At 39.8% G+C, this 23,209-nt stretch overlaps 1 protein-coding gene across 1 annotated transcript; it reads left to right on the plus strand.

The window, feature by feature from the left end:
- The first annotated feature begins 8,455 nt into the window (after nucleotides 1-8,455).
- On the plus strand, nucleotides 8,456-22,221 carry LOC145483824 (uncharacterized protein C19orf47 homolog). The gene is made up of 9 exons (XM_081462369.1): nucleotides 8,456-8,772; nucleotides 8,878-8,935; nucleotides 10,610-10,670; nucleotides 15,119-15,199; nucleotides 17,589-17,697; nucleotides 18,523-18,703; nucleotides 19,546-19,715; nucleotides 20,724-20,875; nucleotides 21,563-22,221. The coding sequence occupies exons 1-9, from the start codon at nucleotides 8,760-8,762 to the stop codon at nucleotides 21,839-21,841; spliced, it is 1,104 nt and encodes a 367-aa protein (XP_081318495.1). The 5' UTR covers nucleotides 8,456-8,759; the 3' UTR covers nucleotides 21,842-22,221.
- Nucleotides 22,222-23,209: the final 988 nt, after the last annotated feature.

Consider the following 23,209-nt stretch of genomic DNA (forward strand, 5'->3'; position numbering starts at 1 on the left):
ACAAAAACTTACATTTTCCATGTATCAACATTGCCAAAATCCATTCACGATAAAACAACAGCGAAAAAGCGTTGATCTCTCCCCAAAACCATGTTTTTTGGGGCGTCGAAACAACATTTCGCCATACATTTCCTTCTAGCGACTTGCAATGTTTGCCCCCTGACGATCCCAGAGTTCTTTGCGCAAACATGGGTATCCGATTACTGGCAACTCATTCATTCACAACTTTTTCAAGACTAAGGGCCCGTTTACATGGAGAGAGGGTACCTCGGGGGGATAGGGGCACCCTACCTAGTAGGGTTGAAGATACCGCGGTTCTACATGCAAGCTTGGGGCACCCTCCCCACTAGGGCCAAGAGCTAATTTGAAGGGGTGGTCGCTAAGTTTAGTAAACAGACAAAAATGGCGGATCGCAGACAAATTTCGGCGGCAAACGCAATTCTTGTCACTCTCTCATCTTTGGCCGCTGCTTTTCAGTTGTGTGGATTGATTTTAACATATTCAATTCTTGAAAAACGTCGTCTTCAAATGGTTGGCTTTCAAATCGCTAACCAGTATGATATTGCCGTGGCCCGACTTCGAAACGCTCCGAGACAAGCATGCCGCCGAGGAAGAATTTGGCGAAAACCTGGGCGAACAGAGCAGTGGTGGCTAAATCTATTCTATGGAATTTTACCAGAATCGGAGTGGAAAAAGAATTTTCGATTGGATCGGGGCGTTTTTATGACACTGGCCGACGAATTGGCTCCATTTATTCGACCTGGCATAACATGCATAACAAGACATAGCCCTAGCCCCCCGAGCCAGCCCTACCGTTTCGTTCTACATGGGCTTATGTCAACAGAAGTCAACCCTAGCCCCTAGGGGCACCCTACCTTCAAGGTAGGGTAACCCTACCCCCTAGGGGCACCCTATCTCGCATGTAGAACGAACCGCATAAAACAAAAGGGAAGGGAAACCCTACTACATAGGGTGCCCCTATCCCCCCGAGGCACCCTCCTCCATGTAAACGGCCCCTAAGGTAATCCCATGAAAAAATTATGACTGAGGCAATGTCCACGGTTAAACTCTCCTCCCAGGAATTTAGGGTGTCGTGTAAAAAGCAGAGAAAAAGAGGTGCCCTGGTTGTCTTGGTTTCGACCGGTTACTAGCTGACTGCGGCCCCTGGATTCCTTGTGAAAAAAATTTGCTAGCCCGCCTAGCACGTAGATAGAGAGAGAGAGAGAGAGAGAGAGAGAGAGAGAGAGAGAGAGAGAGAGAGAGACTTCATTAAGAATGTCATCGACCACCTAGCTGGGGAAAAACTCCCCTACTAATACGGGAAAAAACCGACAAGACCAGCAGCAAGAGAAGAAGCTAAGTGTTTAAAGGTCTAATGCAGCGAAATTGGGATAATTTTTCTTTTTCCGAAAACTATACCAATATGAAGCAGAATCAACTCTTAAAATAATTCTTAACACCAAGATACAGCGATTTCCGAGAGCTTCGCGAAAACGAACCAGAAAAGACCGCGCTTGGAGTAGAAACAGATACCGTATACTGCAGCCCGTAAGCCTTCCCCCAACCCCTTATAGGTCGCCCGGTTAACCAAGCAATACATCTGGTTATAAACCCCTCCCCTCCCCCCCCCCCCCCGCCCGATATAAATCGCCCTCTAGTTTTCCTACAGTCGAACCTCCGGGTGCGACCACCTCTCGTAGGCGACCACCTCTCCTCGGCCACCAGTTTTCCAAAATACCAAAAGTTTCCCAAGTCAAATCGCTATATTTGGAACCTCTTGTAAGCGTCCACCTCTCGTAAGCGACCGCTACCACTTTTAGAACTAAAATTCTAAAATTTTCTTTTGTTTTTAACCTCCCGTAAGCGACCACTTGACAGATAATAGAGGGAAAATTGGATAATAAGGTGTTGTAACATCGCACTCCTGGATAGTCCAAGAAACGGAAATTTCCTTATGGGAAGTACCGGATTTTTTCTCGAATTTGACTTCTCGCATGAATGAAACATTTAAAACATGGGATTAGTCTCTGCAGTTACCATATGCTAATGAGGCAAAATCTGGACCCAATATGGTCTAAGCTCTCATGAGCGACCAGGCTTGACATTTTGAGTGGTCGCTTACGGAAGGTTCGACTGTAGTTTTAATTCGTTTTATTCTGATCTTCAGTATATTTCGATGATCATAGCTATGTAGCTCGTTTCGAAATGGTCTTTTTTATGTCGATTAGAAGCCCCCTCGAATTTAAGACCCTCCGTTTTTTTACGCCCATCTAAAAGCCCTTTACAAAGTTGTATAAGCCATGTGTAAGCCCAGGATTTGTGACGTTGCGTTATCACGCAACTTCTTAACGTTTCTCTCTTCATTCGCGAGCTGGGTTGTTATGTACATAACCTTAATTGTTGCTATTTGTAAAACTTTCAATTCATTCAGTCTTGTGCTTTAAGGTTTGAAACTACATGTCTTTAGTATAAATCTACCAGCGTTCTGACACGAATACCGTTCTCTGATTGGCTATGCTACTCACTATTCTGTTGTAGATAGTGAGTAGGCTCCCAGTAACCCATGAACGAGGTTGCTGTGACCACTGTGTAATCACACATGCGATCACACACTATGATCAGAGTGTGTTCACGCGTGAAAACGTTAACACGTGCGTGATCACGCACGTGTGAAAACGTTAACATTTGATCACGCATGATCGTGGGTGTGATCACACACGTGATTACATATGTTACAAAGGAGTATGAATAAAGGTAAACTCCCTTGCTTCAGGTGTGTGTTTCCTTGGTTTCCAAGAGGTCCCCAGCAAAAAAATGTTGTGATCATTGTCCGTGATCACATGTGTGATCACGCGGAAAAACTTTTACATGTGATCACACACGTGATCGCATATGACATATATGTGATCACATAGTTTACTTCTGTGATCGTGAATGCAGGTTCTGGTATTTCAAGAGTGATCACAGAGCTGAGCTATTAAAGTGTGATCTCATTTTCTCAGATTTGGACTCCTTCTTGGTGTAGAGGATACAGGACAAGTCACAATAGAACACCGCCTCACAATTCTACTGTTTTCCTTGTTCTTTTGTTCTTTTGTTCTCTATTGTTTTAGGCCAACTCTGTCTTCTAAGAGCCATAGGTCCCCTGTGGAACAAATTTTGTTCCATAGGATTAAGTCAGATATCAAAATAATCAAACTGATAACAACGACAGCAGCAACAACAAATTAAAGTTTTATTGTTTACACTCGGTGGTAGAATATAAGCACACAAGATGCTATAGTAAAGAATTGGTTCATGCTTAGTGTGCAAATATCGAGTTATGGATGCACACGAACACGAGAGAAGCGTAAGAGTTGCTCGAGGCGCAGCCGAGAGCAACTCCAGCTTCTTGAGTTTCCCTCCAAATTTCCCAAGTGTATTCATAACTCGATATACGCACAGCTAAAAGCATGAACCAATTCTTTATAACGTAACGACAACAACTTTTATTTTTGATTGACTACAAAGTTCTTATAATGCACGCCGAAGGAAACCAAATGATCCTATTGACTGGTTAAAAACACGCCCAATCAGTAAAGCGACGGTTGAACGGAACGCTTCATCTGGTTTCTAAACTAAATTGTCAATGAAACATTCGCTTCTTCGATTTACATATAATTAAAATATAAGTTAAGCAAGTCAAAAATACCCGATGAAAATGTAGACCAACAAAGTCAAAATACTCGAGTTTTAGTAAACATCTTAGCTTGGCGAAAGTCGAAGGAATTCGTAGGATTTGGATTATTTCCAAATGATGTTCACAATGCCGAAACTTTAACAAAAGGAACTCGCAGCTAAACTCGACGGAAATTTTGCAGCTAAAATGAAACTGTTCACGTCATGTTATATATATATACGCACGGCCGTGCGTATATAGGGATTTCTACCATGATGGCTCAATAGGAATTAGTTATGACCAACGCGCGCTTTTATATCACGAATCGGCTGTTCTATCATGGAAGCCGTTCTCTGATTGGCTACGCTATTCACTATCTATTCTGTTGTAGATAGTGAGTAGCGACAGTGAGTAGCAGTGTGCCCTTGTTAACAAAATGACGGCCGCTTCTTGTCTTCTTCCTCTGTGAAGAGGATTTATTTGAACGAGTAGTAGATTTATACTAAAGTAATTAGATTATTCCCTCTCGATTTTTTTTGCGTGATAGTTGAGGAGGGCGCAGCTAAACTATGACGTCAACTTTCACGCGATAGAAATCTCGAGTTCATAATCTAATTGTTTTACCCTTTGAATACCAAACTTTCTCCAAAAAATACCGTTTTTAACCGTTTAGTCAGTTTTTTTTTTAGCTGCCATGACGATAAATAAGTCTAAGTTTTGCTAAGAAAGCTTTTTTTTTTAACTAAAAAGAGAGATTTTTCGAGGATTGGGTACAAAATTGAGCAATATTTGAATTCCGGGCATGAGCATAAGCCAAAATTTGGCTACCTTTTGCGTTTCATGTTCTTTCTGGCTGCCGTGAAAAGTTGGATGTTAATTACGGGCGAAGCCTAGAAATGGACCTTGATCAATCATAGGCGTAGTGGACCATTTTACCATCGTTTTTGCCCCAAAACTGATAACGTTGTTTTTCGATTTGCGACGTCGGAATGTCGTCGATATCTAGACCTGACCATTGTACGGAAAGGCCTAGCCTAGTACTATTATCTGCTTATCAAGCTTAGGAATATCTGATGACATTTAAATTGATGACGTCACAAGTGATACAAAGAGCACGACCATTAATTACGTATATATGCGTACTTGGTATTCAAAGGGTTGATAGACACACGAGTGGAAGTTTGGGAGAACAAGAAATGCTTTGGGAACACGAAGCGACAGGCGAGTGTTTTCCCAGCTTTTTGCGAGTTCTCCTAAACTTCATGTTTTCTACATGTTTTCTATTTCTTTTTGAAAATTCTACGCCCGCCCCCCCCCCCCCCAAAAAAGAGAACAACTTGTTTACTTTGATGATCATCAATGATTATGTCAACTACCACGCGATAGAAATCTCGAGCTCATAATCTAATCGGTTAAATAGACCAAGTTGCTAAAAAAAGTCCTTAATCAGAAGAGGTTCTACTACCATTTGCGTCCATCCATGAAGTGTCATGAATTTACTTTTCAAGCGTTGAAGGTTTTGTCGGTTATGTGTCACTTTTTACCAATGAAACGTTGACTGTACGTGATATATGTCGCGAAATTTACAACGTTGGTGAGAGCTGCCTGTTATGAAAACTGTTCTGTTACTGTCTGTCAAGTAACTAGCATCATTGAATTAAGCCTGGTTTTCACTACGACACAAACACAAGCATAAATCAAGCATAACGGTAGTAAGGCGGTAGTGGGCATGGGCAGAATGAATGGTGGATCTTCGCTTGTGCTTATGCTTACCGCAGCGCGTTCTTCCTTTCTCCCTTGACATAAGTACAACCACGCAGTTTTGCACACTGTTTACAGAAAACAACTTAACATAACAAAAGATGGTTTACAATGATACAGAAAAAAAAAATACAAATAAAAGTTAACTAGAAGAAACAATATTTAATTGTGTACAGTGACCAAAGTAGCCAATGAGCTTTCGAGTTGGTTACTGTCATGCAGATATAAGTTGGCACTGGCCGCATGTTAAGAATAATTTAAATTAATGTTTACATTAAAGACGATATTATTATCCTAAGAGAAGAAAGACATACATAAATGCAAGTTAGAATAAAAGGAAAACAATGTCCTGCATATTGTAAAGCATTATCTTATATAGCTAACAGTTAAACTATGGTCAATTTTGAGTGGTCGATAGGAATCTTTTATACCCCTTTTTGAAGAGCAGTATGGAAAACGTTTAAGTTCTGGTGGGACAGATTCCCATATTTTTATTGCGGAGAATTTAAATGCAGATATACCATAATTAGTGCGTACTGATGGCTTAAAGAAGTTTTGATTTGCTCCATACCTGGTATGATATGAGTGAATCTCCTCGCTACTTTTATTCTTGTGATTGTACTTATGTCGCAGTAAAACGGCCAGGATCTAGCTTTCCACAATTTGTGAAGCATAGGCTCTGCGTGTTTCTTGCTAGTTTTCTAAAATCATGTTAATAATCTGCATCTGATAACAAAAGTATTCCAAACTCGACATGTGGCCTTTGCGCGTCCTCACAGTCTGAAAGTGAGCAAAGTTATGTTTTATCAGGAGTTTATATGGTTGTAATGAAAACTTGCTCATAATTTTAGGTTTAAAAAGAACTTTTTACATTTTGGCTGTTGCAATTATCCGGCAAACTGATTGATAATGGTAATGAGATTGAGTGGAGTCCAATTGGGTCTGTAAGCATAGGGTGATTAACAAAATCGGACGACCGCGAAGCGGGAGATGGTCCGATTTGTTAATCACACGATGTCCTGTTACCAATTAATCATAATTATTACAATTTCCTACAAAAGTAAAAGTTTCATTTCAAAAAGAGCTTTTAATACAGTCATTTTTAAATATCATAATTAAGATATGGAGAATAGCTTACAAAATGGCTGTTAAGTTTCTTTCAAAACAGTCACAGGAGACTGGCTAAACCTCCACAATTTTACAAAGTCAGGCTCTTGAATTGGTCACTCAGTGATTGTAATCAATGCTGTGATTAGTGGATTCAATGGAGAGGACTTAAAATGGTTGGCTCATGTAACTGTCCGATTACAGATGCCCGATTACAGCCAGCTGTCCGATTACAACTTTGCAGATTAATTAGGACAAAATACAGCAGTTTATGTACCAATCACATTTGAGGAAGTGTGCTGAGAACGAAAAGACTTGGTTGCCTGTGCTGATAACGACGCAAGTCTAAAATAAATAAGTAAATAGAAAGATAATAAATAAATAAATAAATAAATAAATGGAAAGACAAATAAACAAATAAATAAATAAATAAATAAATGAAATTAACGAAATTAAGCCACACCTAACTTTGATGTTTAAAGTTTATTCTACAGAATCCAGCAAGACAAAACAGTAATCGACGCGTCTGTCGTCCCCAGAGCCCGCGCATTTCCAGTCAGCGAGGATCGAGGAGTCAGCTGCAGCTAGGAGTTAGCCGAGCTAGCTTGGGTCGCGGATGCGATGCAAAGTTAACGCGTACAGTCTATTGAAACGTCGAGTCTTCGGAATGGTTAGGAACAGTGTTGAGGAAATTTAGTGCGCGAATTTACAGGAGTAAAAATGCAGTAAGAAGTGTATTCAAAACGAAACATAGAACTATTGATAACAACACCCATGGGGTATACCCTATAATAGCCTATACGGGGAGACTCTGTCTGAAAGGTGTTTTTTTTTTAGGCTTCAGGTATAAAAATAGGTAGGGATTTTGCAAGCTGGGGTATATGAAAGGATACGAAAATCTGTCATTTAGGTACAACGTGAACGTGAACTGAATAAATGATGATTAGTGAATAAAGATGGTGAATTTTAAGCTCGGTAATTAAATCTGAAAGGTGAATTGATCAACATGACACGAACGTGGGACAAAGAAAAAAATCTGAGTCCCCCACAGGAATCGAACCCATGACCTCCACGAACACCGATTTTTGCGGTTTTTCCCACAGTCCGAAAAAAAAGTTGCTGCAAACATTTTCTCCGTGAAAATTTACTTCGCTGGCGAAATAATACATAAAAACCTCACTTGTAGGATCTTATTGATGCCATTTATTTCAAACGGTTATTTAAATAAAACGATTAAATTGCTCATGGAACACTACAGGTGTAGCTGCTAAAAAAGTTTAGAGAAGAGGATCGTCTGAGAGACTGAGCCGGTTATTGTCAGCCACACTGGGGCAAGACGCAGTGACTGTAATAGGCGTGGAAATGTTGTATTTCAAATAAACGTAGCCTCTTCCAGGCGTTCAGTTAGTTGGGGCGTAGTGCGAAAAACAGCGTGCGAAATAGGGGGATTAAGCAAACGACCACGCCGACGGCTACGAGAACGTCAGTAAACAAAAGGTTTAATGAGAAAAGCAATGTGTACGTGCGTTATAAATCTTTGTACATTTCTTTGCCGTCCTCTGCAAAACAGCAACGTGAAATGACCAAGTTCTGGGTTGTCTACTGAACGTGGACGACGACGGCTAATTTTTCTTATTTTCATTTGGTGACTGAGCGATGTAATTGCATATTTAACCTGAGCACGTTTTTAGAGCCATTGGCGTACCGAAGAGATCTAGACAATCGCAAATTTCGCTGGTAAAATTTAACTTCGTTTTCTACTAGGCGTCGTCCTCGGCGTTGCTTAAGCTCTCTCCTGGGAGAAACGCGGCGAGAGAAAGCGAAAGCTTCTTTAGTTTCGCTTTCTCTCGCCGCGCTTCTCCCCCAGGGATTTTTTCGTACGCTGTTTTTCGCACTGCGCCCCAATTAACTGAACGCCTGGAAGAGGCTAAAATAAACGCGACTTAGTGAAAATCGCAAACACTGATTCCTAGCTTGAAAAGCCAGTCTTTCCCAATACCAAAATTAGTTCCCACAAACCTCAAGCAAATTGGCGCCGCAAATAATTAAATTCCTGCATAAATTTCCTGCCTTGTTTAGGTTACCCTAACACCTAAATGTAGCATATACAACGTAGTCCTTGAAATTTGTTTCCCGTGATTCCTGGTGATTCCCTGGATTATTTATCTCGTCCAAGCGTCGTTGATATATTACGTTCGATTCTGTTCTCGATCACTTTGATGATCCGTGGAAAATGAGTTTACAAGGTATGATCTGTCCTTATTGGTTAGTAGTGGATCTTCACACGCTATCATCTGTAGATTCTCGTTCTCCAGTGGTTTTAATAGTCGTGTAAATGTTTACTGTTCCAGTTACAAAATGGACGACATTTTTCACGAAGGCTGGTATACCAAGTGGTGCCGCGAACAAGTAAGCTTTCATTATAATGGGTAACCTTGGTAATCCATTAAAAGCTTGTTGGAAAGGGTTTTCATCAAGCAAGGAACAATATTGACAGAAAACAAGATTAAGAGTCAATTTGTAGAGTTGTGACTCAAATAATCGCCACGGTCGTAAACAAATGTTTCTCTATTGTTCACTTCGTTATTGCTTGGAAAACCATTGCATAGCCGGGGGTTTTCAAGGTTTAGCCCATTATGGTTTTATTATGAATGCACACACGTATCCAGAGTAACTTTTATAAGAGATTATTAAAGATGATATTTCATTTTACATGTACTGAAGATCCGACTTGTTAGGTTATGTTTGCGTTAGGCTTATTAACACTATTAACACTGTCCGCAAAGCCATACGTGTAACACTTGAGCAAATGGTCCCCTCTATACCACGGATTTATAATAAAACTTGTGAAGCCATTCAGATGTTAATTCATCTGATGCCGGTATTTATACACATAGATAAATTGTTTACTCTCAGCTAAGCTTTTTCTTAATACGTGTAGCTCTGTTGTTCAAAATGCACCTAACCAGATAGCTCCTTTTGACACACTGTGCATGTATAATCTTGTGACCTCTTTTGCCTGTGTATATCCTGGAACATGCAGAGTCAACTCTTGTTATAGTGGACACCCTCAAGACTGTCAGTTGGTGTCTGTTATAGCAAAAGTCTGCAATGGCAGGGTGGGAAAAAAGAATCCAATTTTTGGTTGTAAAATGTCACATATATAATGTATATTGCTCTATTATAATACTCTTTCTAGATTACGGGGTTCTTTTAATTTGTGATACACATTTACTTTGACACATAATCATTTGATATAGGTCAAAATAGTGTACTTGAACTTGTATATTGCAAGGCTACAGAATATGCCATTCAGTACAGCCAAGTTGTCTTTTGAGGAACAACAAAGTTATTAGTTTGGGACCAGATGAAGTCTTCCATGCTAACTCTCCCAAGTTATCTGGAGGAGTCTCCCAGATACGGACTGAATCTCCCGGTCTCCCGTATGGGTCACCAAATCTCCCAGACAATAAGAATGAAAGCACACATTATACATTTTCAGACATATTTTGGCCAATGGTTGGTATTTTGGGAGCAAAATTTTGCATATTTGATGCATTTTTTCCGGTTTGATTGGCAGAGCTCTCCTTTGAACAGCACGTTTTTTATGGTTGAAGATGGTAAAATTGGCGATTTCGCAGATGTTTTTTTTTTTTTTTCTGGATTGGCATCTCTGTGAAGTGTCTGTAACTCTGTGATAGTGGGAGTTATTTACGTACCTATATAATGTAGCTTTGGCCAGGGATGGAGCCTTTGTCTGACATGTGTATTAGCAGGATGTCTGTCATGATGGGGTGTCTGCAAGGCAACAGTTGATGGAAGCCAGCTGCACCAAAACGCTTGCCCACAGCTTGCCTACTTTGTTCAGATGGATATAAATGCATATGTTTCATCTCTGTTGTCTTCATGTATTAAATTGTATTTACAGCATTTCTTTAACTACAAAATGTAGGCCATAACAAAATTAATTGCTGCTCTCTATCCCTCTCTAACAAAAATATTGTATTACTTTTACACTTATTATGAAGTTCACGACTTGTGCTATCTTACGGTAACCATGCTTTCTTGCAATTTTTTCCACAGTTATGCTGTGATATTTTATGACCACAGAATACAAGAGGACATGCTGCCAGATTTAACAAAGGTTTGTTAAAACTGTGATCTTGATGAAATTAGCGAAAATATTGATGTTATTTCTCAAATTCAAACATGATCACCCCTTCAGAAATATTTGTTGGTCCCTCATTCTAAATGATCCTGTGCCCCAGAAATAACGCATATGGGTGATTCCACGTTGCGGACATTACATTTAGAACCAAAAATTGGAATTTGAAACTCCTGCCAAACCTTTATACAGCCAACTAAGCTGCTGAAACTTGTGCATTGAATTACTTTAGTGACCCCTTATATTTTCTCCAGGAAAAAAATCATTTGCTCACAAGACCTTTGAGCCGTGAACTGAAGAAGGTCTGTTGTGGACATTACAGCAAAAAACAACCACATTATTCAAGTGCCTTTCCTAAAATTGAATTTCCTGTGAATTGAAAAGACTTGAGAAGGACATAAAATGTAAATTGAGCACTTTTAATGACGAATTTTCCAAATGCTATGAAAAAATTCAACTTGGCATTCATTTGTTGACTCTATAAACAAAAATTGATGTTGCGGACATTACAAAGAATTTGTTGCGGACATTACATTTTTGGGAAGATACTTTAAATGAGCCTTGATGTTGCTGGGTATTCTTGTATGTTCTAGAGTGTTTTATGTTATGAAATAAAGCTACAAATAACTTACTTTTCTTCATTTTCTGTGTACAAATCTGCTACAGCTGACACTACACAGTCAAACTGTATTTCAGGCATGAAATTATATTTTAAAGACTTATAAAATCTGATTTCTTTTACTATACTGAGAGGCATGAAAATTGACCGGACATTTTTTGTTTTTGAGACTGTATTTTTTTCTCTAAAAAATTAATAAACTGTGCTTTTTCAATTATTAATCTGAAGCTTTTAAGATAAATAAACCTAAAATGCACTAACTTCAGGCAACTGCTATAATTTTGTTCTTGAATTCAAGTTTTACTCCTTGCTCTTTGTGCTGCCTTTGTGAGAACAGGAAAGCTAAAGATTTGCAGTTTGTCAGTGGCCTTCTTCCAGAGAGCATGCTCACAAACCAGTTTGAGCATGCTCAATTTGAAGCTTTTGAATTTAATCAAGCAACTGTTGGTTGAAAACATTTGGTATAAAACTTTTAGCTTGATTGTGCTGTTATGATAAATATTATTGGTAATTGACACTGATTTAAGTCATAGTATTTAACATTGACATTGATTCTTTAAAATGAAAAAGGTTCATTTGAATTGCTTGGTGTTGGAAATGATACTTAAAATAAATCATATTCTTTTCAGAGCTCTATTAGTTGTCATAAAAGTAAGATAAAGATTTTGTTGTGTCTGTAATGTAATGTCCGCAACGCTTTAGCCACCTTAATTTCTAGACACAGAAAACCTGTCTGGCCAACCTTTTTCACTAAAATAATGCTAATATCAAACTAAAAGAACAGCTTGAATAGTTCCTGAAAGTAGTGTAAATCCTTTTCAAAAATTGAAAAAAAAAGCCTTAACGTTGCGGACATTACGTAATGTCCGCAACACAAATTAAATACTTTTTTCCCAGAATAAGTCAAGTACATGGGAAATTATTCATAGCCCCATGATTGCTTAAGGTTAATTCTAACCATACATACCCCAATGACTTTGTAGATAATGGTAGTGTTTTCAAATTACTTTCTTTATGTTCCCTTCAAGAATAATTTTCAAAATAATGGTATTCAAATATCCCAAATTCCAAAGCTTCCCAGCGAGTGGGTGTGGTCAATAAGTGCAAAAAGTTGGTAATTCTAAACAGCTCAGTATATTAGCTATCTGCTAGTATAAGTTTAAATAAGGGGAATAGGATATGAAAATTTTCACTTTTTAGATGTCTCATGTGGAATTGCCCATATGTACCAGAAATAAGATAGCATAATGTCTTCCCTTTCTTTGATGAAAAAGACAGCTTGGGATTAAAGAAAATTATCAGTTTTTTTGAAACACAGTCACAAAGTTCCTTAACATAATTAAAGTTCCTTAACATAGTTGTTGAAATAAACACGTCAATAACTCTGGTTATATGACATGACTGCGAGCTCCAGAAATAACACATACCACAAATGGAATATCATAACAGGGTAGAGGAGAGAAGGGGGCAGGTAAGACCCTCACTCATTAATAATAATAATAATGATAATAATAATATTTAGTGAGGGAATCCAACTCACGAAAGGCAGTTTTCAGTGGAGCCCTCCTAAATAAAAATCACCTAAAAATGACATTTACTACAAGCTAAAATAAATAAGAGTAAAAAGAGTTCGTATTAGTTAAAAAGTTAAAATTCTAAAGATTAAAATTAGCTAAAATCATTCAAAAAATTTTTCATAAAAATTCAGGTTTTTTTTTTCAGTTTTCATAAAAATTCTTGCAACATGGCGTCAAGTATCACGGGTTTACGGTGCTCCCGCTATTTTTGCTTTTTACTCCTTATATATGTTGTCCTCTTCACTTTTTCGCCTCAAATACCACTACTTCCAACCCAACGCACCGATAGCAGCATTTTACATGTTGCCAGGGATGTTAGCCAGCCAAAAGTGTACGATTTGCAACTTTCAAGGAGGTCGATTAACTCTTGCAAGACGTCGCCATCGCTAACAAACAGGGAACTCGCTGTTGCTAGCTGCCGCTTAGCACGTTCGTGGTCGTTCACACTTCTACTTATTTCTCTTGCCGGCGACGTCTCACTAAATCCTGGCCCTGTTACACCACCAAGTCTTTCTGTGAGAGATTTTACGCAGTGTTGTGGACTAAAGATCGCACATTTAAATATAAGAAGTTTGTATCCCAAACTGGACTCGCTAAAACTTTGGTTACTAAACCAGCCTCTTGATGTGTTTACTTTATCGGAGACATGGCTTAAACCATCAATCACTGATAGCGAAATCCAGATTCCTGGATATTCTTGTATGAGATCTGACCGACTTCATAAAGCAGGAGGAGGAACTATGGCCTATGTTCGAGATGGTATTCCTTACCGACTTAGAACAGACATTGGTGCTTCGTTGCCTGAATCCTGTGTCACTGAAATTTCTCGACCTAAATGCAAGAAATTGATTATCTGGACAATCTACAGAGCGCCTGACACAAACTTTGAAACTTTTATTCAAGATTTAAATAGATCTCTGTCTTCTTTGACCGATAAGAGTGAGTTTGTTTTGCTCGGGGACTTTAACGTTAATTTTATGGACACTAAGATGAATAGTGATAAGGCCAAGAAACGCAAACTTCTCAAGGTGACAAATTCTCACCATTTAGACCAACAAATTAATACACCAACAAGAATAACGGAGAAGTCATCAACACTTATTGTTCACCTATTGTTTACCTACACTTCTCATCGCATTATTGACAAAGGTGTCATCTCATCACCTCTGAGCGACCACTGTTTAATCTTCTGCGTGATGAAATCAGGTGTTCCTAAGGCACCTGGGAGAACCATTGAATGCCGGTCATACAAACACTACTCAAAGCAGGAATTTCTCAAAGATCTTAGAGACATTGACTGGGACCAAGTGCTAAACAAAGAGGACATTGATTCCGCTGTCAGTTGTTGGAACAAGCTCTTTACAAACGTAGCTGACAGCCACGCTCCAATAAGGAGATCAAGAATTAAAGGAGTTCATTCTCCATGGATGAATGCAAGGTTATCTGAAGCTATGCACCAACGAGATTTTTACCATTGCAAAGCCCTGAAATCAAAAGCTGCCCACCACTGGTCGCGCTATAAAAAACTGAGGAATTATGTAAACAGGGAGATAAAGAGGTGTAAATCGGAATACTATACCACTCTCATTACCGAAAGCAAATCAAATCCAAGTACGTTATGGAAAACTCTTAATGACATAACATCTCGAAAGGAGAGAACTCCCATATCCTGCATCAAGGCAGACGGTGTTCAATACTTTGACCGCAAATCTATATCCAAGATCCTCAATGACCATTTCTCAACTATAGGAACTAAACTAGCTCAAAAACTCAAGTCTTACAGCTCTTTGTTTTTCTCAAAGTCTCCGGAAAACTTCCATTCACTTCAGAAATTTGTTCTTGAGCCAATTGCGGAAGACTTCGTTCTCCGTCTGACATTCACCATGTCATCGACATCTCTGCTGATTACACTGTAGGTAACAATAACAGGCTTTACATTCAACTTAGACAAATTTTTTTGAGATGGACAAACTACTAATGACAAATTCTGAGACATGGTAACCTACAGAAAATGTTGTACCCAGAAAGAAACTTTATTTACAAAATTTTTATTTTCATATGGAAGTGGTTCACAGATAATATCATGGAGAGCCAGTCTGTATGCAGGTGGCAATGGCAACTGGCTCTACAATGTAATAACATTTCCCTTTGATTTTAACAATTTAGAAGACATTAAATTCACAAAGAAGTGGTTTTTTTTTTTCATAACATATCATTAATTTTTATTCTAGGAGATATTACGAGACATGGGGATCACCATAATGGGGGACATCATTGCCATTTTAAGGCATGGCAAAGAAGTTCATGCTCAGGTATTAATTTGATTTTATTAATTTTCAAGAACATATCAATTTTAGTTTTTAATGAGTAATTCCAGTGCTGTTACATACGTGTAAATTTGTAAAGCAAATTTTAGAGGTTTTGTGTTTGATCTTGAACATTATCCTATTGGGTGCATTACTTTGGGATGAAAATTGGTCAAGATCAGGCTGGATCAGTGATCCAAGGTCACTTGGATCATGATGCATCAAACGGTGAATCCACTTTGGGCAAGGATTCATCGGTTCCTTTGATGTGCTATAATCTGAGTGATCTTGTATCAATGAGCGTAGCTAGTCTGGTTCATTTCAGAGAAACACATGTATACCTTTGCCATATCCTGTTTGGGAAAGGTATGTCCCGGTAATTTCCTAGTCTGGGTGAAAAGACATCTGTCTTGCTATCCTCAGTTCATCCATTTCAATTAAATCTATGTATGTTTGTCTGTCTGCCCTTCTGTAATGTATACATGTAGACTGTGTGTCTGGATTCAGGGAAGCTCCACTGTGTAGTATCTCTGATTTGTTGTTGCAAAGGTTTCTCTCATGAGGAATGAACTGCATACACAAAGAAAGTTATTTTATGAGGGGAGCGGGGGGGGGGGGGGGGGGGCATGGAGGAGTAGAGAGCCCATTGGGGACTCCCATGTGAAAAGGTCAGGGATGCTACATGTAGCTGGAGACCAATCTAGGTGTGGCTCAAGCCTTATCTCACACCTAAAAGGTACCACTTTGAAATGGACAGGGGGAATGTTTTAATTATTTCTTTGAGAGCAACCCTAAAAGATTCCTTGACAGCTAAAAAATATAATGTACATGTACATGTAGTGGCACTTTCTAGTGAACACACTGCATGTAAGTGTGATGAAATCCATCATTGATATCCCCTAAACAAGACAACAAGCATCCCCTACCTTTTTGACATGGGCGTCCCCCTCCTGGGGTGTAGAGTTGCTTCTACAACCTTTTAAAAGTTTGGTCTTGGGCTTCGAAAAGAGAAGGTGTGTCTGAAACTCTTCAGCTTCTGTCAACAGCGCTGGTCTCTGTTCAGGTGTGTTATTATGTACCAGTAAACTGATTTTGGCAAACTACTGTCAGTTGCACTATTAGACAAACTGAGAGAACACGGTTTTTATTTGTTCCATTACCCACACTACCAGAGATTTCCATTGAGGTTGGAGGCTGTATTTTGCATTTCTTTCTTTTCTTGGCCAAAGCACCCCATAAATGTTTCATAAAGTAGAGCATAAGAGTTAACTACAAAGACTAGCACCTTATTCTTTTTTGAGAATCAAGAAATATATACTAGATTTTTAATCTGGTTGTCAGTTGATACAATGGAGAGTGCTTTTGTTGCCTTCCCCCCTCCCAATTACTGTATTAATTAGTGTCCATGCTCATTTCATATTTGAAAGTTTTGGGAGAGTTTTAGTGACAATCTTTATCTCATCTCTTAGCGATGCTGGAAACAGCATTTTTGAGAGTTCTATTTGAAAAATTTTCTTGGGGGTTTGCCCCAGACTCCTCTTCAGGGTAGTGCTTTTGGTGTACACAACCAGCCTCGCAGTTCTCAATCCACACAACGGGAAAAATGTTGACTTCTGAGATCTGGAACTTTCGGGAAGAAATCCCATACTAAAGAAAGCTGTTGAAAACCCTGCCTTTCATGTCCATGTCTACGTCAGCAGCACCTGTTGACTGGTCCTTAACTGACTTAGTTTATCTGTACGTACACTGTAATTTAACATACTCCTAAGACCAGCATTCGTTAGACCGCTACATTTTATTTATTTATTTATTTATTACAATTTACTCCATACAATGCGGATACATTATGAATTATTAAGATAACTAACTAAAAACAAACAAACAAACAAACAAAAAGCAGTGGAGAAGGAGACAACCAAAAGCGCAATGGCACCATACTGGGGGTGTCCCCACTAATTAAAATACAGTCCCCACTTATTAAATACAGTTGACCACTGGCCAGTTTATTGCCAGGTTTTTGCAGTAGTGTGGTATTACCCATTGCACTGTACATACCATGCACATGAGAGGAGAAAGGTACTTACACACAAGTTAATTTAGGGCCTCGTCCAAAACTGCAACATAAAGACCGCAGCCCATGTCAAGCACAAACTGTTGTTGAGTATGACATTACACAGGGTCCCACTACATCCAGGGAGACCAGTTATTCTCCTGGAGTTATTAGTGTAGTGCTTACCCTGTGAGACAGAGATTCCCTTCTCAGTTGTGCTCGGTGAGAGATGAGAGGTTTCATCTCATCTCACCGAGCAGAACTACAGAAATGAATCTATGTCTCTCAGGGTATCTAGTGCTTTGCTATAATAAGATCTAATATGTGCTATTTTCCCATTTACAGAGTGAACGAGAGAAGTCAGCAAAGGAGATGGTGGTTGTTACTGACGCTTCATCTGTGTCATCCTCTCCTGGCAATCAAACTCCCACTGGGTCAAAACGCAAATCAACAGGTAGGATCAAAGAGTTTAATTTATGATTTAAATTACCCGCATTGAGAAAGGTTTTTACCTTCATAGTCAGTTTTATTATATAGACATGGGTGTTTTTACTGGAAAATACGCCGCTCGTAAAATTGATACGAAAGTAAATCCTGGACCATATCCTAACTAGTAAAGGTATTGATGACGTCATTTCCCAATTTTTCACAGTTGTTTGTGTATAAACAGTCTGTTTGTCTAAATTATAAAAGGAAAATCACGTGGTAGCTTAAAGATGTGAGATTTATTTACTGCTGTTAAAAACAATATTTTACTGACCCGCTGCCCTCGTTCGTAAAATCCTCTACCGCTAAGCCATTCACAGGACATGGAATTTTGTGCACGTTATTTGCACAAAAATTTCGGACGTTTGATTTTCTGACACTTTTTATCTGATTTCGGACAAACGTTTTGGACACTTTGCTGAAACATACTGATAACTAATTAAAAGAAAATTTACGCGTAAAAAAAAAGAAACACGAATTAGACTTAAACAACAGCTGTGAAAATGATAATTTATCTGCTCCCACAAGGTTTTACAGATACACCGACGAGAGAAAGGCGCAAATTCTATCAAACCGTTACATATTATCAGCAGTGTCTCAACTAGAATCCTTCCAAAAAGGAAACTAAAAGCTTTGGAGCTTCTTGAAAGTTTTATACTGTACTGTAAAAATTTCAGACGGTTTTATTTTCGGACACTTTTTTGTCCGAAATGAAAATCGTCCGAAAGTTTTTGCAAGTGATGTATGACATTTATCACAGTTCAAGACACAATCTGATTTTCTTGCATTTTAGCTGCCAGTCGCATGGTGGATCACTGGATTAACAATCAGAGAGTACAGAGTGGAACGAGCAGTCCTGTACAAGATGCTGAATCAATATCACCATCCCCGGCCAAGAAAAATCTCAAAATTCAAACAACCGTGTCCAAAGACAAGCCTCGGACAATCGGCAGTCACAAAACATTATCTCAAAGGTATGTTGCTTTTTATTTTAGAGTCAGAGCCGTTCATTTTCGAGCATTTTACCAATTATATTGAAGCAGTGAATTTATTCAGCGTGGATCTGGGAAAATTCGCATACGTGTGCCTTGTTCAGGCATTCTCGCAGCGCTGGAATTAAGAGATGAAAAGTAGAGAATTAGCTCTGAGGTCATTTTAAAAAGTGGTAAAAAGTAACACAGTTACACAGAACTTATCTCCCTCTCAGCCCGCCGTTAAGGAAAAAGGGAACTACACAAGACAAAGAAAAAACCCTGCCGAGCTCAAAATACATTTTCTTTGCCTCACGTGTACCCCCCCCCCCCACCCCACCAATTTCCTTTTTAGAGCTACATATAACAATTAGCAAGTACCTCAGAAAAAATTTTCATCTTGCCTTCTTAGTTGGGACGCAGCGCGAACAACGAGATTTACCATCCTCGCGCTTTTTTCCACTCTGTGTTCTTCGTGCCAACCCCGTTCCGGCTTTGCGCTGTGGTCCTTACCCTATGCGGAAGCGAAGAGGTTGGCGACCCACCCTCTCACCTAACGATTAAGTCGGGCTTGATCCAACTATCCGCTTCTATTTTCGCCTGGTCTTGGGCTTGTCCCAGGCCAGAGCGATTCCCCATAACTCATTACCACGTCATTAATAACAATACCCAGGGTAGAATATTACATGTACATTGCTAAAGGTGTTCTGTTAGCTCGGGAGCACCACCGAGAACGAGGAGAAAAAACTTGCAACATGCTTTGCTACAGCTGAACAAGCACGCCCTAAACAGGGTAGCGTGAGCGTACAGCCTTCGTGACAAGAAAATGTTTTTTTCTTTTTTAGGTTTGGTGGTAAAGATGCAAAAGTGACCATCTCTAGCACACCAAAGTTAGCTGTGACGTCGCCAAAATCGCCAGACGAGCAGACATTGAAGGTAAAAATGCCTCAAGGATCTACTGAACGAAGCAAGAAGCTGATTGCCAAGCAAAAACAGGCCGCTGCTACAGCTGCAGGTAGATTTGAACCTTAATTTTGTTGCAAAATAAAAACACACACCTTTGGGCTGCTTGGCCATATATTGTATTTTCTCAGCAAGACGTTTAGTAAGTAAGCGTGTGTAAATACGAGAAAAAAAGATCGAACGTTGACAGATAACGCTGTTGTCAGACAGAAGCTTGTAACCTTCACTGTGAGATACACTCAGGCAGGGTCCACACTACACCGGAGGAATTTGAAAACGCAGCTTTATTTCTACGGTAAGGCCTGCCGTCCACACTAATCCGTCACGAAAACGGAGCTTTTCGAAAACGCTCTTCAAACCGGAGGAATTTGAAAACGCCGGCTTTTCGTTTTCGTGTGGATGGAAAACATTTTGAAAACGGAGCTTTTCGAAAACGATGACGTCACGATAATCACGTGATTTCTCTGACCGAGTTTTCGTCAAACACAAATCCAAAACGACCGGTGATTGTTGCGTTTTTAAATTCCTCCGGCGTAGTGTGGACGGAAAACACTTGATGCGTTTTCAGAGTAAAACCTACGTTTTCAAATTCTTTTGACGAAGTGTGGACGGGGCGTTAATCTTACTAAACGTTCGTGAACATCCCTCCAGCTGAACATGTAAAAGCAACAGTCCATTCCAAATATGAAAATGATAAAAAATAACTGCGTTTTTACGAAACGAAAGGTTTACGAAATGTTCCACAAAAAAACGTTTGCAGGCGTTGCGAATTTCGAGATGCGTACAAATTTAGGGCGCTTTCCATTCAGCCAAATATTTCGAAATGGGGTTCAGAAAATCAAGAAATTTTTGGATTTCCAAAAAGCGAAGCACTCAACGGAAAATTTCGGCAATTCTGGGAGCAGAATCAAATGGAATGGAAATTCCCGGCAAGAATGAATATCTGAAAATTTCGGAATACTTCGCTAGGTATTGGCCTTCGAGAGCAACGGGGAGAAAGAGCCTATTGTTAGGCGAATTTTACCAGTGTTTATGGTTTGTATTTTCATTTTCATTTCAGTAAACAAAGCGAAAGTGATTAAGAGGCAGTCGGTTTTTGATCGCCTGGGAAATGAAAGCCCTCCGTTGAAAGAGAGTCCCAAAGAACCAGAAAAGAAGACCGAGGTTAAAATGTTGAAACCTCTGAAAACAAGTGTTACGGTACAGTTGAAGGTAAGAACTATTACCTTATGGGTGACTTTTGGGATTAACGCCACCTTTTTTGCATTTGAAGAATGGTATAGGATGGCTAAACAGACTTCCTTATATCTGTTAGTGCGCCTATCACGAATCTTGTGCACCCAGTACGTAAGTCCTTAAGGCCGGATTCAAATAATTGTAATCCGATACCTCCCGTTAAGGTCGAATGTGTTTATCAAACACTTGACCATGAGGGCCTGGCTTATTTGAGAAACTTTAGAGTTCATGTCGCTGCTCTGCGCAACAAGTTTCTTTAAAATTTTTATTACGATTTTTGTCGTGTCTACAAGCAGGAAAAAAGGCAGTCAGACTGAAAGAGTAAAAGTCTGCGTTAGGCCAGTGGCCCATCAGACCGGAGCTTAACCCGGTTTCTGTAGCATGAAACGACTAGGAATATTTCTACACCCCCCCTGGATCGGATGCTAGTCCATCGCAGGGTTACCCCCAGCATTAAGTTCGCCGGTACCCAGTTATACACCTGGGTGGAGAGAGGAGCTGTGAGAGTGAAGTGTCTTGCCAAGGATGACAATGCAATGTCCCCGGCCGGGACTCGAACCCAGACCGCGCGATCCGGATTCCAGCGTGCAAACCATTACACCACCGCGCCTCCCCAGAGTGAAAGAGTGAGTTAAACATAAGTATGTTTTTATTTCTTCGTAGGATAAAGCACAAGGATCAGTCTTCAGTCGTCTTGGTGGCTTGGCAACGACCCCAGAACCAACAACAATTCAAGCAGTGAACCCAAGAATTCGAATCCCTTCAGGCGACAAGGCTCCTGGCGCGATTGACTACACAAGTCACAGTGTACTCCAACCGGTTAAACGAAAAGGAGAACCAGCTAAACCGGTCAAACCAGTAAAACCGGTCAAGAGATCCATAGGGCTTATGTCAGATGGAGACGAAAAGTCCGTTTTTGCGCGCCTGGGTTCGAAAGTGTAAACTTGTTTCAACTGGTGTTGTGAAACGGAAATGCAATATCATAATATTCCGTGTGGAGTATGATGCGGGCTTTTATTGGCGCTTGTCGCTGCTACACGAGGTTAAGTTCTTATCGAAGTGACTGTTCATTTTAGCAGAGTTATAGCGTCGTTATTTTAACTGATGGTTTGCGCTTTCTATCAGGAAATCCTCGTCGCTCTAGACTATAGCTCGAATTCTCCCACGGGTGAGTTTGTTGAGTCGGAAATGCCGAATTCTATTAACACTCCCGGGACAAAAATATTTTGTTGTTTCAAACGAAATGACTCTTCGTTCTTACATAGCGCGAACTTTTAATGTTACCGAATTCTAGTTACAAGAAATATAATAAAACTAAGGAAAAAGCAATTTGAGTTGACTTATGAATATGGAGCACAATGGCAGTTCCCGGCAGCCATATTGGTCTCCCCAAAAAACGAACCGGCAGTCGTTTTGGTGTACCAAACCAATTCTGTGGGAGTTGAACTCTTTCCTTTTGTTCCAATAAATTTGCATGGCTGCATCGAAATACTGGGGTCTGATTGGCTGTCAGCAGGTTCTATTTAGCATCTTACTGGTCAGTTTACGCGTCATGCTTTCTATTATTAGACAGTGCGCGTCATTTTTGTGCGCTGCTTCAAGACAGTTGCGCTTTGATGCGAAATAAAGCTAGACAAGTATAACAGTTGTTTGAAGTACGAGTAACCTGATCCTGTACTGACTTCAATATCAAATTTTAAACACTGTAACTCGGGCTTTCTGCTTGTTTTCGGCATCGATTAATCTCGAACTCCTTCCCAAAAGTGCTATCGTACAAGAAGCAGTTTCAATTCTAAATTGTAGTAAAATCAAACACCTTGCCCAGCTATCAATAACTAAGGATTAAATCACGTTGGAACCCCGTTCATTCGGTCATCAACGGGCCACAAAATCTGGCCGTATTGAACGGACCCTTTCAATAAGGAAATGACCGACTGAGCTTTTTTCGGGCCAGAATGAAGTGGCCGTGTTAACGGAGTGGTCGTAAGGCGGAGTTTTACTGTACAGATCTGTACACCTTTCTTGAAATTACAACCAATCAACCATGTAGCTGACGCGAAGCGCGGGAATACATGCGAGAGTTACGACTGGTTTTAGTTTTACAGTTGGTCCCCGCTAATTCCAACTAGCTTATTTCGAATTCCCGTTATCACGTACTCACAAACCATTTTCCTTGGATTTGCCCTTCAGTCAATTTCTATCAGCCATTTTGAACTCCCGTTATTTTAGACTATTTCTCGTTTTCCCTGACTCAGGGAACCCCGCTATTTCGAACTCCGCGTTTCTGTAGTTCTTATTGCGTGATAAAGT

Source organism: Orbicella franksi, chromosome 4 (assembly GCF_964199315.1).
Source record: "Orbicella franksi chromosome 4, jaOrbFran1.1, whole genome shotgun sequence".
Lineage (NCBI taxonomy): Eukaryota > Metazoa > Cnidaria > Anthozoa > Scleractinia > Merulinidae > Orbicella > Orbicella franksi.